Source organism: Astatotilapia calliptera, chromosome 3, assembly GCF_964374335.1.
Source record: "Astatotilapia calliptera chromosome 3, fAstCal68.1, whole genome shotgun sequence".
NCBI lineage: Eukaryota > Metazoa > Chordata > Actinopteri > Cichliformes > Cichlidae > Astatotilapia > Astatotilapia calliptera.
The window spans coordinates 56,733,362-56,748,078 of NC_137424.1; the positions used below are offsets into that span (position 1 = coordinate 56,733,362).

The following is a 14,717-nucleotide window of genomic DNA, read 5'->3' on the forward strand; positions in this document are numbered from 1 at the left end:
TTAATACTTATAAAGCACTTTTCAAAACAAAGTTTTGGGAACATAACATGATCCGCAAATAAGGTGCAAGTACACTGCACAGCCACGTGATTAACAGTAGTTACCACGACTAGCTAGCTGCATCTTTCTGTCAACAACCTCCATTTTAGACCCACATACAGACACATTACTGGACAGACGTCACATGCAGTAAATTTGGGCCAATGTGGGTTTTGGCCTTGCAACGTCTGATTGGTTGAAGTGACGTGAACGTGGCATCATTGCTATTGGATCAAACGATTAAAAAGAGGTGTCAATCATGCAAATTGACCAAAAGAGACCAAATTCACAGCCCCTCAGAGTTTAAAGGACCAGAGGCCAATTAAACGCTCTATGCACACAGCAGAAAAGGGCCATTACCATGTAAATGTTAATTCTTCAAAAATATATAAAAAAAAGCATTTTCAGGCCTGTTAATAAAATTAATTCATTTCTGCTCTTAAATACCTAAAAAATTCAACTGGCATGGTGTCCAATTGTGTGCCAAAATTAGACATTTTTGTACAATGTCTGGATATTCATGTATTGACTAGGCTGTAATTTTTCACTGTTTCACTTTACAAACATAAATCTTTGCACAGATGATGTTTATATGTTGGTTACTGAATTTCTGTAATGAAATGTGAACTGAGGCATATTTTTAAAAGGGTTATATGCAATTATTATTATTTTTTTAAATTAGGCGAGGATAAAATCTACTTGCTTTTTCTGTGTTCCAGTCTCACTAACTTTGACACAGTAATATCTGCTTCGATATATACACCTCTGATGAAATTTCACAAGTGTTAGCTTTATTTTGATACCAAGATTCTAAGGACAGAGTTTGTAATTGCAGAGAAATAATTAATTAAATTTGGGCATTGCATTTTCAACCAGGAATCTCAGAAACCCCTTTGGGGTTTAAGAGGTTAAAAAAATCAGTACTAATGATTACTTAATTTAATTTATGTTATTATTTTATTATTTTCTATCACCTAAGTCACTCTATAACACTACCGGCGCGCCAGAAAGTACAGGGTACTTACGGTGTACTTATTTATCACATTTCTGTCAGAAATGTAAATTTCTGTAAATGTCCTTACATCAATTAGAACCAAAGTGACACACTTATCCAAAAAATCATCCTTATCTTATAACAATGACATTTTGGAATTATATATTTTTTTCTCTGACAGAAGTTTTAATTTAATTAGTTAACTGCATATCTTTTAATTCTGTATTTCTGTTAAATTGAAAACACACAAAAAAACAAATCTGTAAAAAAGTATTTTTTACTATGAAGATCTGATTTTTTTATGAATTCAGATTGTGTTGTTTATTTTTCAGATTCTGGAGGGAAACATTATCACTTTTGTGAAGAATGAACTAAAGAAGCTGCAGAATGATCTGAATCCAGATTATTCAGAGTATCAGAGGGATGAAGAGGAAGTGTTGGGCAGTGAGGAAGAGAAGCAGAGAAAGAGCAGTAGAGAGGCATTTCTGAAACTTGCAGTTAACTTCCTGAGAATAATGAAACAGGAGGAGCTGGCTGACTGTCTGCAGAGCAGTGAGAGGATTTCTCTTCATAAATTCAGTCTTTACAAGAATGAAATTGTCACATTTTCTATAATCATAACACTCATGTTTCTGGTGCTTTCCTGTAGAAAATCCTGATCCACTTTGTGAGAATATATTTAAATGTAACCTGAAGAAGAAGTTCCAGTGTGTCTTTGAGGGGATTGCTAAACCAGGAACCCAAACCACTCTAAATGAGATCTACACAGAGCTCTGCATCACAGAGGGAGGGACCGGAGAGGTCAACACTGAACATGAGGTCAGACAGATTGAAATGTTTTCCTGGAAACCAAACAGACCAGAAACAACAATCAGGTGTGAAGACATCTTTAAAGCTTCGACTGAAAGAGACAAACCAATCAGAACAGTTCTGACCAAAGGAGTGGCTGGCATCGGGAAAACATTCCTGACACAAAAGTTCACTTTGGACTGGGCTGAAGACAAGACCAACCAGGACATCCAGTTCATGTTTCCATTCCCATTCAGAGAGCTGAATTTACTGAGGGATAAAAAGTTCAATTTAGTGGGACTTATTCATCACTTCTTCACTGAAATCAAAGAAGCAGGAATCTGTAACTTTAAAAAGTTCAAAGTTGTGTTCATCTTTGATGGTCTGGATGAGTGTCGACTTCCTCTGAACTTCCACATCACTGAGATCCTCACTGATGTTACAGAGTCCACATCAGTGGATGTGCTGCTGACAAACCTCATCAGGGGAAAGTTGCTTCCTTCTGCTCACATCTGGATAACCACACGACCTGCAGCAGCCAATCAGATCCCTGCTGAATATATAGACATGGTTACTGAGGTCAGAGGGTTCACTGACCCAAAGAAGGAAGAGTACTTCAGGAAGAGACTCAGAGACAAGGAAGAGGCCAACACCATAATCTCTCACATCAAGAAGTCACAAAGCCTCCACATCATGTGTCACATCCCAATCTTCTGCTGGATCACTGCTACAGTTCTAGAGAGTTTGTTAAAAACCAAACAGGCTGGAGGAAAGCTGCCCAAGACACTGACTGAGATGTACATTCACTTCCTGGTGGTTCAGACCAAAGTGAAGAACATCAAGTATGATGGAGGAGCTGAGACAGATCCTCTCTGGAGTCCAGAGAGCAGGAAGATGATTGAAGCACTGGGGAAACTGGCGTTTCAGGAGCTGCAGAAAGGAAACCTGATCTTCTATGAATCAGACCTGACAGAGTGTGACATTAATGTCAGAGAAGCCTCAGTGTACTCAGGAGTGTTCACACAGATCTTTAAAGAAGAGAGAGGGCTGTACCAAGAGAAGGTTTACTGTTTTGTCCATCTGAGCATTCAGGAGTTTTTAGCTGCTCTTCATGTCCATCTGACATTCACCAACTCTGGTATCAACCTGCTGGAAGAAGAAGAAACAACCTCAGTGCAGACTGACAAATCTTCAGAAAGATATTTCTACCAGAGTGCTGTGGACAAGGCCTTACGAAGTCCAAATGGACATCTGGACTTGTTTCTCCGGTTCCTCCTTGGTCTTTCACTGCAGACCAATCAGAATCTCTTACAAGGCCTGCTCAAACAAATAGGAAACAGCTCACAGATAAATCAGGAAACAGTTCAGTATGTTAAAAAAAAGATGAACAGCGCTCTCTCTCCAGAGAAAAGCATCAATCTGTTCCACTGTCTGAATGAATTGAATGATGACTCCATAGTGAAGGAGGTCCAGCATCAACTGAGTTTAGGACAACTGTCTAAAGTTGATCTCTCTCCTGCTCAGTGGTCAGCTCTGGTCTTCATCCTACTGTCATCAGAAGCAGATCTGGATGGGTTTGACTTGAGGAAATATTCAGCTTCAGAAGAGGCTCTTCTGCAGCTGCTGCCAGTGGTCAAAGCCTGTAAGAAAGCCCAGTAAGTATCCAGTTTAATCCTGGCAAGATATTGCTTTAACCCTCTCAAGGCAGGCGTTGCAGATTTGCAACACTTAAAAGCTAACAACCTGATTACCCCACATACATATTTTATATGTATAAAAAATTTTTTTTACTCAGAAGTACCACTGCAGGTATTCTTTTGTGTATTAGCAACAGAAACTTAATTTGAGCCTGAGAGAGTTAAAGTGTTTATTTGAAAAGGTTGCAAAGTTCACTGATATACTGATATGTTTCTAGGTTGAGCGGCTGTAACCTCACAGAGAGAAGCTGTGAAGCTCTTTCCTCAATTTTAAGTTCTCATTGCTCCAGACTGAGAGAGCTGGACATGAGTAACAACAACCTCCAGGACTCAGGAGTGAAGCCTCTTTGTGTTGGACTTGGGAATCCACACTGTGTGCTGGAAACTCTCAGGTTAGCTGACTTTTTGTTTCAGGAGATTTGGATATTTCACAACAACTGTCATTATTTTATATATTTAAGACATAGGTGTCAAACTCTGGCCCGCGGGCCAAATTTGGCCCGCAACCTACTTACATTTGGCCTGCCAAACCAAACCAAATTACTATCAGAGCTGGCCTACTGGTATTATACAGCTAATATATATATTGTTTAGTATTAAGCTTTGCTTTTTCCATATTCAGTTTTTCAGCAAAACGTGTTTGAGTCCAAAAGAAAAGATTCATTCTTATATCTGGAGGAATATATATATTTCAATACATATTAACGTTAGCCCGCGACTTTGTTCCAGTTTTGAATTTTGGCCCACTGTGTATTTGAGTTTGACACCCCTGATTTAAGATGTTGTTTCTCTTCTGGTGTAAGCTCTGAAAGAGCACAGTAGAAGAAAAAGATACACACACACACACACACACACACAAACATAACTTTATTTATGTCTGTCCATCATAGTATAAAATAAAATGTAATAATATTTTTTCCATGTTTTTAAACAGAGTCCTTAAAAGCCTTTTTTAAAACTACTTTAACTGAAATCAGAATCTGTTCATATGACTGCATGTACATCATCAAATGCAGAGCAGTTCCTTGCATTGTTGTATGTGTTTTAAGGTTGTCAGGCTGTCAGATCACAGGAACAGGCTTCACCTCTCTGGCCACAGCTCTGCGCTCCAATCCCTCCTTTTTGAAAGAGCTGGACTTGAGCTATAATCATCCAGGAGACTCAGGAATGAAGCTTTTGTCTGCTCAACAGCAGGATCCACATGTGAAACTGGACATACTCTGGTAGGAAAACAGGAAATAAAGCTGAAAATATATTTTTTTCTCCAACATTTTGTAAGGAAGAGCAGATATTGACTTGAATTCATTTAAGGGTTTATTGTAACCACTGACCTGATGGCCCGTAATATAGTCTGTATGTCCAGTCAAGTGGGCAACTGTGTGGCTGAATGACTCAGAACCAATCACAGTTAAAAGCTCACCTGTGAGTCAAAATCACAAAATCAATCATCTCTAACATTTTCTTGTCTTGCTGGTCAAAGGTGGTGCTCAAACATAACCCAGCTGTCACAGTCTTTGCCAAGCAGTTGCATACTGTGATATCATTCACAATAAGGGGTCATCTTGTTGATCTACTTGAGCTCAGTGGGTGAACAGGCGACCATATGCCGTATGGCCGGAGAGCAGTAGGCCTGGGTTCAAGCAGCCTTTTGCTGCATGTCTTTTCCTCTTCCTCTCACCACTTTCCTGTCTATCTACAATATATCTATCCAATTATGGACAAAAAAGTAAAGTAAGTGATAACCTTAACTCTAAGTTTACCTTAACCTTTAATTCAAGAGAGAGGCAAAACTGACTTTTTTCAAAATAGTTTTTGCTCTGTATCAGATCGATTATTTTCTTTGTTTCCAGACTGCCAAGTTTTGAGAGAATAATTGACTAAAAACAAATAAGGCTGGGATCATGATGAGTTAGGCCTCAAAAAGTGTTTAAAATCAAATGAAATAGGCACCCACAACCTTATGACTGCATGACCTTGCAACCTCATTAAGGTTGACAATTGAGATTGTGCATTTCAATAAAAGATTGAGGTATTTACCCCAATCACATCCCATCAGGATTCATCATCATTGCCCACGAGCGTTGCCTCTCTCGTTGTGTGTAAAGCTTGGCTGTGTGGCAAGATTAGTTTGACCCAAAATGCAGGACATGAGAAACAAGGTGATTAAAAGGAAGCTTTATTGCTGAGCTTAACAAAATACAAATTAAAGTTGCTCAGGAAATGCAGAAATACACAAGGAGGAATACACAGCTTGAGGGAGAATGTAACAAATAGCTTGGGATGGGACCCTTGATACTGATGTTTGAAACTGTGTCGATCTTATGAAGTTCAGTTGTTTTACTACACTGCTTTAAAGTGTTGCTCACAACACCAACATCACATGACCATCGTGTTATGGGCCTTCTATGGGGTCTATTTTATACAGAAAAGTAGAGACTGGAGACATAAGTTGTGGAGGCTCTTCCTTGTCTTTCTATTACACAGAATTTTATACCATTGTTTTCTGTTCATTTATACACACGTTCCTCTTTCCTTCAGTCATTCCTCTTGTGACAAAAAACATCATATTCAATCAGGTTCACATGTTAAACCCACTTGGTCGCATTGTTTTTTTCACAAGTATAGATCTACAAAATAATGATCTTATATCAGTCTCCTTATTTACAATAAATCTGTAACTAAATCCTGCTGCTGTCCAGCTTCAACAATATCTCTGTGCAGTAATATTAGCACTGCGAATAACCTGCTTATTATAACTGTTACAAACTCTTTATACCTTAAAAGATTAAACACTATATTTGCAAACAATAAACAAACATATTCTATAGTTGTCCAAAAGTAAATATAAACCAGTCTATTTACATTTAGCAATATAATGAGTAAGAATGAGGTTATGTTGAAATCATCAACTGTAAAACTTCTACTAACATCAGGTTAAAAGTATGTCTCAGAGCTACATGTGCTACGAAATAAAACAGATGTAGTAAGACCCACCACGTCTTTACACTACAAGTGGAATTGTGGCTCCCATTACAACTGGCGGGAAAGTTTGCTTTCTCTTGATCTATGAAAACACACGTTCTTACAACAGTTGTGGCCTTTAAATCAAGACAGAAAAGGGTTTCTTGCTCTTATATGTGCATCACAGTTAGTTAACTCAAACTACTAACCTGTTTTCATACAGAAAAGTAGAGACAGGAGACAAGAGTTGTGTTCAGTCTGCAGGCTCTTCGTCAACTGAGGTAAGAGCGTTGCAATGGCCTGTCGCACTTACAGCTACTCGCCTTTTGTGGCGATGCCACGCAATTTTCATAACCTCAACTGAAAAGTGCAATACAGCAGTGAACCAAAGGCTTTTACATCAGTAAATGTTTCCAGCAGATTACAACTGTGACCATACACTTGTAGGTGTCACAATAGCTAAGTGCGGTTTTGATGTGTTTAACCCTGACAAGTTCTGACAAGTGTCTTTGTCATAGTTCTTGGTCTGCGATGGGGGGTTTGAGTTTATTTTGGGATTGTTGACACTTTACTTTATTAACCTCTTAAGCCCCTTAAGCCTAACTGATCTCCTGCCTTTTCCCCATGTATCAGGGGGCGTTGGGGCTTAAGAGGTTAAGATGATTTAGGTTTGGGTTTTAGTTTTCCTAATGTCTTTGAGTTTATTCATGTGTCCCCCAGTCATGTCTTTGTGTTTCATCTCGCTTTTCTGTTCCCGTTTTCCCCTCCATGTGTTTCTTTCCATGTCTCCTCTGTCTGTCATGTCCATCCATGTCTCTTTTCCTCAGCCATTATGTCTCTTTGCCTGCTCTGTGTCCCTCCCTCTCCCCCTCTCTGTCTCTCGCTCACTCCCTCTCCCTCCAGGCCTCGTCTCCCTTAGTTGTTCCCATGTTTCTCTCCTTGTGTACAATCCTTTCTACCCAATCTGTCATGTCCATCCCTGTCTGTTTTCTCCCCCGGCCCCTTTGTCAAGCCTTTGTCTCTTGGTCTGTGTCTCAGTGTGTTTCCTGTTTTATTTTGACAATCTCAAGTTCTGTGTTCAGTGTGTACAGTTCTGCTTCCTCCTGTCAGATGACACCTAATTCGTTCCTGCTGTGTTCCCCATGTTTTTCCACTAGAACAAGTGGGCTGTTTTCCGTTATTTTGCAAATGTACTGTTTATAAGGTTGGTGAAACCTGCAGTCAGCTGAGACTGAAGAAGTCACATGGATGGGTGACAAAACGTTTCTCCCACTGAAAACGCAAAGTCCAGATAAACAGAATTGATTTTTTGATATTATGTAACCCTTTTGTTTCATTTCCCTTTATTACCAGATGTATTGCCATACATGCCAATGTTTTGGGTCAGATTGTTTTCTCAGAATTAGTCTCAGTCTGGAGCCCCAAAAGGTTGATTCTGTTCACCTGGATGTAGTGTTTTCAGTGGGACAAACGTTTTGTCACTCATCCAAGTGACTTCTTTAATCTGAGCTGACTGCAGGTTTCCCCAACCTTATATACAGTTCAATGCATAATGACTGAAACTAGCACATGTGAACAATAGGCTGTGAGGAGTTTCCCACTGAAAACGTTACATCCAGATGAACAGAATCAACCTTTTGGGATTTACTTACCTGGATGATTGAGCATGCATCAAGACATCTCAGTCTGGAGCTTACGTGTACCGTTACACCAATAAATGCAGAACCACCCTAATCTTTGGAACAGGATTGTGACTTTCCTACTGTAAAGAAAAAAAAGTGAAGCAAGTAGTTGTTATTTATGCAGAGCAGATATAGTCATGTGAGAAAATTAAGAATTCTTCTTCAAAGTTCCTCTTAAGTTATTCGATTCCTACTCATGGCTAAGCGGATGCTACAAGTGTGAACTGTTTTGCACCGTGTCATTTATACAGGATTTTGGCTTTTTATTTACACGTCTAATTTTTTTCAATTTGCTCAGGTTGTATTTAGGTAATTTAAGAACCTTGTACAGACCAGTTGGTTTCTTTTTTAAAAAATTTACTTTGATATATAAATCCATAGAACTGAAAGTGCATTATCGTTTTCATTTTATTATGGGATAAAAGGAAACAAGATTATTTCTCTAGAAAAGATTACTCAGACAATATAAAGGCATGTTTTCACACTAAAAGATAAAGTTCTCATTTCAGTGTGGAGCCTCAAGGAGTCCAGTGGATGAGACCAGGTCTAAGGAAATGTAAGTATTTTTGATGTATCAGTTCTATTTACACCATGTTGTACTGTGTTCACATTTTTTACACTTTAGTTGTACCTCTGCCAAATATATGTAATCATGAATTTTACAAAAAAGTTACATATCTTCTTACTTACTTACTAAGTAGAAACCAATTTCTGATGGTAACACACTCTTAAAATATCAAAAACTTTTGCATACCGGATCTTCTTCATACATTAACATGAAAACCATGCAAATAAAATTAAAAGTGTTTATTACAGACCATTTGCACTGTGTCTCACTGTCCCCTTTAGATTTCTGTGACCTGACGCTGGATTTAAACACAGCACACAGGAACCTCAAACTGTCTGACAACAACAAGAAGGTCACACAGGTAAAAGAAGACCAGCTGTATCCTGATCATGATCATAGGTTTCATCACTGGCCTCAGCTGCTCTGTACCAACAGTCTGACTGGTCGCTGTTACTGGGAGGTCGAGTGGAGTGGAGAAGTTCAAATCGGTGTCGCTTGTGTAGGAATTGGACGGAAAGGAGACGGCGATGACAGCAGGTTTGGAAGGACTGATCAGTCCTGGAGTTTCTACTGCAGTGATGATGATGGTTACTTTGGAAATTACAATTACGCATCAATAGTGATCGCTGTCCCCTCCTCGATTGTCTCTCACAAATTAGCAGTGTATGTGGACTACCCTGCAGGCACTGTGTCCTTTTACAGTGTCCTCCCTGACAGACTGATCCACCTGCACACTTTCAACACCAAATTCACTGAAGCACTATATGCTGGGTTTCAGCTAAAGTCACCTGGTTCCACTGTCTCTCTCTGTGACGGCTCAGAGTGAACTTACTGCGACAAGACACATTCTCACATTAGTGTGGAGCACCCAAAATTTAGTAATACATGTACAATGACAACAAAGAGCTATTCTACTCTATTGAGCTTCATTTGTTTACCAAAAATGCTTCTAGATAAATTATGACTTTGTACTTTGTTTAGTTTTTTTTAACTTTCATCTACTGAAACTACTTGACCTGTTAAAGGTTAAGTTTATCTTTGGGATGATGAGCGAAATGCATCTCTGGATCCTCCAGTATGGTGATGCTAGAGCAACCAGGTGTTTTTTGTTTTGTTTTGTTTTTTTAATAATAGGCAGTGAAATCTCAGAGCATTCTCATTCCCAACACACAACATACCGATGATTTGTCACATAGCATTGATATGTTACGTGTTGTATAAATGCACACTTCATGTGTCAATTTGTATTTTATTCATACATTTGTTATCACAAGAATAAAATCTGTGACAGAGTTTCTATTTGTGTGTTTTATCTGTGAACATGCATGCAAACTGATATTTAAAAAAAGAAATGAAAAAAATCAAACTATTCCTTATTTATTTATTTTTTTACAGATGCTTGTTATTATACTTAAAACCTTTAGAGTACATTTTCTAACCTTTAACCAAAAAGTAAAATTATGGAGGACATTTTCACATGATGGCCTTGATTTACCAACAATAAACTTTTAATTTATCTAAATAAAGCAAACCCTCACATATTCATGGAAATGAAAAACTAGAAAACAGCTGTCAGTTTAGAAAAAAAGAGAGAAGCTACTTGTTCCTCTGTTGCCAGAAGAGGTCACTACAGTGGGTGGTTCAACATGTTTGACTTTGCTGAGTTTTACACATGATGCCCTCCCGGACCTAAAATCAAAAACAGTTTCGCACTAATGGTAAATGGACTGATTGTTACACAGCACTTTGCTACGACCCCAAAGCGCTTTAAACAACATGTCCCATTCAACCAAACACTTTCTTCTATGCTTTTATCTAACCCCTAACACGGAAGCATTGGAGAGCAACTTGGGGTTAGTATCTTGCACAAGGATATTTGGCATGCAGACTCGTGTAATCAGGGATCAAACCACCAACCTTTCAGTCAGTAGACTGGCTCTATCTCCTGAGTTACAGCCACCACTGAAGCCTAATAACCTGTTTTAGAAGAAGCTGGTCAGGATAGTATGGATTTGTTGGCATCTTCACTTAAAAAAAGGTTGGTGTTATAAATGTAAATGTAGAGGAGTGGAGGCTGATGTAAAAGTACACTGTGATACAGCTCTGAGGTATTTTAAAAGCAACTTATGTATAACAGTAGCAGCACCTACTTTCTATATGTACATAACTGGCCTATTATTTACCAAACAGATTGAGTGAAAGTGCTATAAACAAACCCAAAGGAGCTAGTATTGTTATCTTATCTGTAACTTTGAGGTCACGTGATTTGACCTATGACCTATTTTTTCTCTTAAGGATAGCGATGCAGTGATATGTGCCTGTGTCGTTGAGTCTCAGATGACTTAAGAAGACACTCAAGCCATCCGTTCCAGGTGAACTGAATGATACTGTCATCCTCTGTAGTGCTCATCTGGATACGCCTCAGTGTTAGTCTCACTGTTATAGAATAAACATGTGTTTTCCTTTTCATATTCATTAGGTCTTTTTGCAGGAAGTCAGGAGGCCTGTTAGTGTTGACATTTTGAGCCATGTTATTGTGATGTTGCTCTTTTGCTCAGCTTTGTAGACCTATTCTGCACTCAGTGAAATTAGCCCGATCTGCAGAGGTTAAACGGAAATATATAAACAGAATAAAATGGTAATTATGATAAAAGGCAGACAGAACTTATAAATAAATGAGAAATAATGAACAGGTGAAGCCTTTAAAGAGAGCATTTAAACTCAGTATGCATAATGTCATTTGTAAGTAGACTCAGAACTGAAGAAGCTTCTCAGATGAGAGGTGAGACGTCTTCAAGAAACTTAAAGAAGTGCAGACGCTTCTCTTTCCAAGCTCCTTAGAGTAGACTCATTATGCGTTTCCTTATTTCCTGTCATGTAGAGCTATATTGTTTCAGCAATGGATGAGATGCATTAGACATGACCATGATATTTAACAATGTTAAATAAAAAGGTCATTATGTATAGAAGTAATACCAGTGAGCCGGAGCCTCGGGCTTCTTTTCTACTCATACTCTCTATGATATCATAAAGACAGGATATCCTTAGTAAAGGTACCTAAAGCACACATGCACTGGATTTGAGCCACACACACATGCTGTTTAAACCTTCTATTAAATGGGCCAGCCAACCAAAGAAAGTTAGCTTAGATGCAGAGGAGGAAAAACACAATACAAAATTATAAAGACACAAAGAATTCAAAGTGCTGGGTCGAGTGACCCAGGATCCTGACTCTGTTGGTAAATGGAGATGTGTTTGTTTAGTAATGACAGAGTGAGAAGTGATTTTTAATATGTTTGATTGAAATATCTTCTGAAATGAACTCTTTACCAGAAACTTGTAAGATAATTGAAGCCACTGAACAGGCTTTGTTGTGTTGAATGTCTGAGTGAACTGTCAAATATGTCTTGATGCATTCTCAATCATCTCAATCAAGTCTATATCATAATGTCTTCAGTTTTTGTGTTTGTTGTATGACTGTCAACGTTAACGCTGTCATCACGGTTAACGTGATTACAATTTTTAACGCAATCAACCCCTCTGGAGCGCAAAATGGACAAACTACCCGAAATGCGTTGACAGAGACTTTACAGGGATTTTGAGTCATTCTACGCTCCAGATTGATTAATTGCGTTAAAAATTTTAATTGCATTAATCGTGATAACAACGTTAATGTTGACCGCCCTAGTTTCTTGCTTTCTTTTTATTATGTTTTATTTGGCGGTTTTTATATATAGTATATAATATAATATATTTGAGCTGGTTATTAGATGCTGCTCCAGCCACTCAGAGAATCCGCCGCAGGCCTGCCCCTCTCCTCCCCATGTGGCAAGCAGCAGGCGCACCTCGCAAGTGGAGGGCGCCTTTACACCCCGCAAATGGGTGATAGAAAACCGGTCGGTGCCAAAGTAATCTCCAAAATGCGGAGGCATGATGTCGGGGCAGTATGGGTGCAAGCAACTTTTCTATAATTTGGTTTGATTTTCTGACATACTGTATGAAGTGCCATATATGACAACAAAGTTAATTACATCATTAGTTGAGGACCACTAGGTTCTGGAGTCAGTTCTGCAAAAAGAAAAAAGTATGTATTTAATGAGTTTTACAGAAGCTGCTGCTCAGCTTGAACCTCAAAGACCAACCTTAAGTTTAAAAGCAGAGAACTGGGGATGACCCGCTTTATGCATTGTACTGAGTCTGGTACCAACATCAGTCACAGCTCTGCTTGTCTGTTCTCATTTGTTTTATTTTAAGGGAAAGAGAAAAAGAAAAACAAGAGAAAAAAAAAACCTCCAGAAAAACCTTTGGCTTTTGGATGAGACAACATCAGACTGTAAGACTCTCTTCCTGTAACATCTGTTTTATTGCCTTAAAATAAATTGTTAAATAAAGTGTGGAACTGTCCAGCTTTAAATTATTTTGATATTCACTGAAAATTACTTTAAATTGTAAATGCAAAGCTGTAATGCCACTTTAATAATCAGTGCAGTTGTAAACATGGCTTACGTTTTGGAAACAAAACAAACAACAATCTTCTAAAATCCCTTTCGATTTTTTGCAAAAACAGACAGTCTCCATTAAAAACTTCAGCTTCTTCTCATGCAATCACCCTATTTTTTCATTTTTTAATTAACTATGATTATGAGGAAATTTTTTCTGACTTCCTGTCTTTATATTTGTCAGAGAGCCAGAAATGTTGAAGAGTTTAGCAACAAATTAAACAGCCATCACTGAGAGCACAATTCTAAAGAATAAACAACGACAGAAAAATATTTCAGTGTATTCCTTGTGACCTGTGTTGGTCAAGTTACTTCTCCCCAAAAGTAAGGTGAAGAGTCATCAACACATAAGGTCAAAGGTCAGGCAGTACAGCTAGAAGAAGGAAAATCTACAATCTGACTTCATTCACTCATTACAACATCTGATCCTGTTCATGATCCTGATTATTACACTGACTGACCAAAACTACAGGAACTACAACCACTGCAATGGAAGCAGCCAGAAGAAAAACCTGCACTTTGATTTACTCTGATCACTGTGTACAGATCACAAGCAGTACACCACTAAGAGACAGTTACAAAATCTTTTAGAGAACAAAATAGAGAGTGAAATAAAGCTTTTTAATGACTTTCTTTCTAAGGTTGTAGCTCATGGACATCCTTTTTAAGTATAAATATAAAGAATCTAATCGTTCATATTTGAGCGGGATATGCCTGGGCTCTGACAGGGAATTGTTTTTTGACCTTTAACTTTAGTATTCTCCCTCTCTCCCGTCCACCTTTCATTTAACAGTCTGTTACATCCTGTGAGGCTGTGGGTGGGGTGTTTGCCCGCTCTCCCCGCCTCCTCCTCTCTTGCCACTCCTACCCCCTCTGTCTCTCCCACTCTCCTCTCTCCCCAGGACACAGCTGCTTTTGATTAGCCTTGTTTGCCACCTGACTCCAGTCAGCAATCACCTCTGAGGCTATTTAAACTAGGGATGAGCTGTGAGGTTCTTCTTCTTCTCCTTCTCCTCTGTGGTGCTACACGGTTTTTGTGCTAGGTTTTGGACAGACAGCCTCCTTCGGACTAGTGAGTAGATGGGCTTGTGGGCCCTGAGAGTTACTTAAAGTTACCGCATTACTTAAAGTCTCTAGTGACATTATGATGTCAGCTGACTCTGGAGCATCCTCAGTCATGGTTTTGTTGGACTTGACATCTGCCTTTGACACCATTGACTAGTGATGGCCAAATGAAGCTTTCCGAAGCACTGAAGCTTGTATTGAAAAATGGTTCATTACTCGAAGCTTTTCAACACAGTCCTCTCCGGTGACATCTGGTGGCGAATATTTTGAAGAGCAGCTTGAATCTGCAAAATAAAACGGACTGCTCAATTATCACTGCTCACTCAAGAGTGGAGTTCTCTCCGATATTGGGCCACCGTTCCGTTGCTTTGAAGATGTAATTGGTTTTGTTTTCTCGATTGGGGGGGCTGAAAAAAATGTAAT

General features: G+C 38.8%; 1 protein-coding gene and 1 long non-coding RNA gene across 4 annotated transcripts in view; one reads left to right on the plus strand and one right to left on the minus strand.

Annotated features, from left to right (window-relative positions):
• Positions 1-10,113, minus strand: part of LOC145425534 (uncharacterized) — a 273,752-nt gene extending 263,639 nt beyond the window's left edge. The window contains exon 1 of the long non-coding RNA XR_013906252.1: positions 10,002-10,113. This is a non-coding gene — a long non-coding RNA (uncharacterized LOC145425534). The remainder of the gene's footprint in view (positions 1-10,001) is intronic.
• The window catches only part of LOC113018254 (protein NLRC3-like), a 28,505-nt gene continuing 15,237 nt past the window's right edge, over positions 1,450-14,717 (plus strand). For 2 of the 3 annotated variants that reach the window (XM_080298565.1, XM_080298566.1), the window contains exons 1-5: positions 1,450-1,585; positions 1,683-3,477; positions 3,738-3,911; positions 4,569-4,742; positions 8,672-8,718. In XM_080298565.1, coding sequence (XP_080154691.1) covers positions 1,549-1,585; positions 1,683-3,477; positions 3,738-3,911; positions 4,569-4,742; positions 8,672-8,718 — 2,227 coding nt within the window. In that variant the 5' untranslated portion in view covers positions 1,450-1,548. Of the gene's footprint in view, positions 1,586-1,682; positions 3,478-3,737; positions 3,912-4,568; positions 4,743-8,671; positions 8,719-9,011; positions 10,026-14,717 lie in introns of those variants that run through there. The other variant, XM_080298564.1, reaches the window with a different exon arrangement.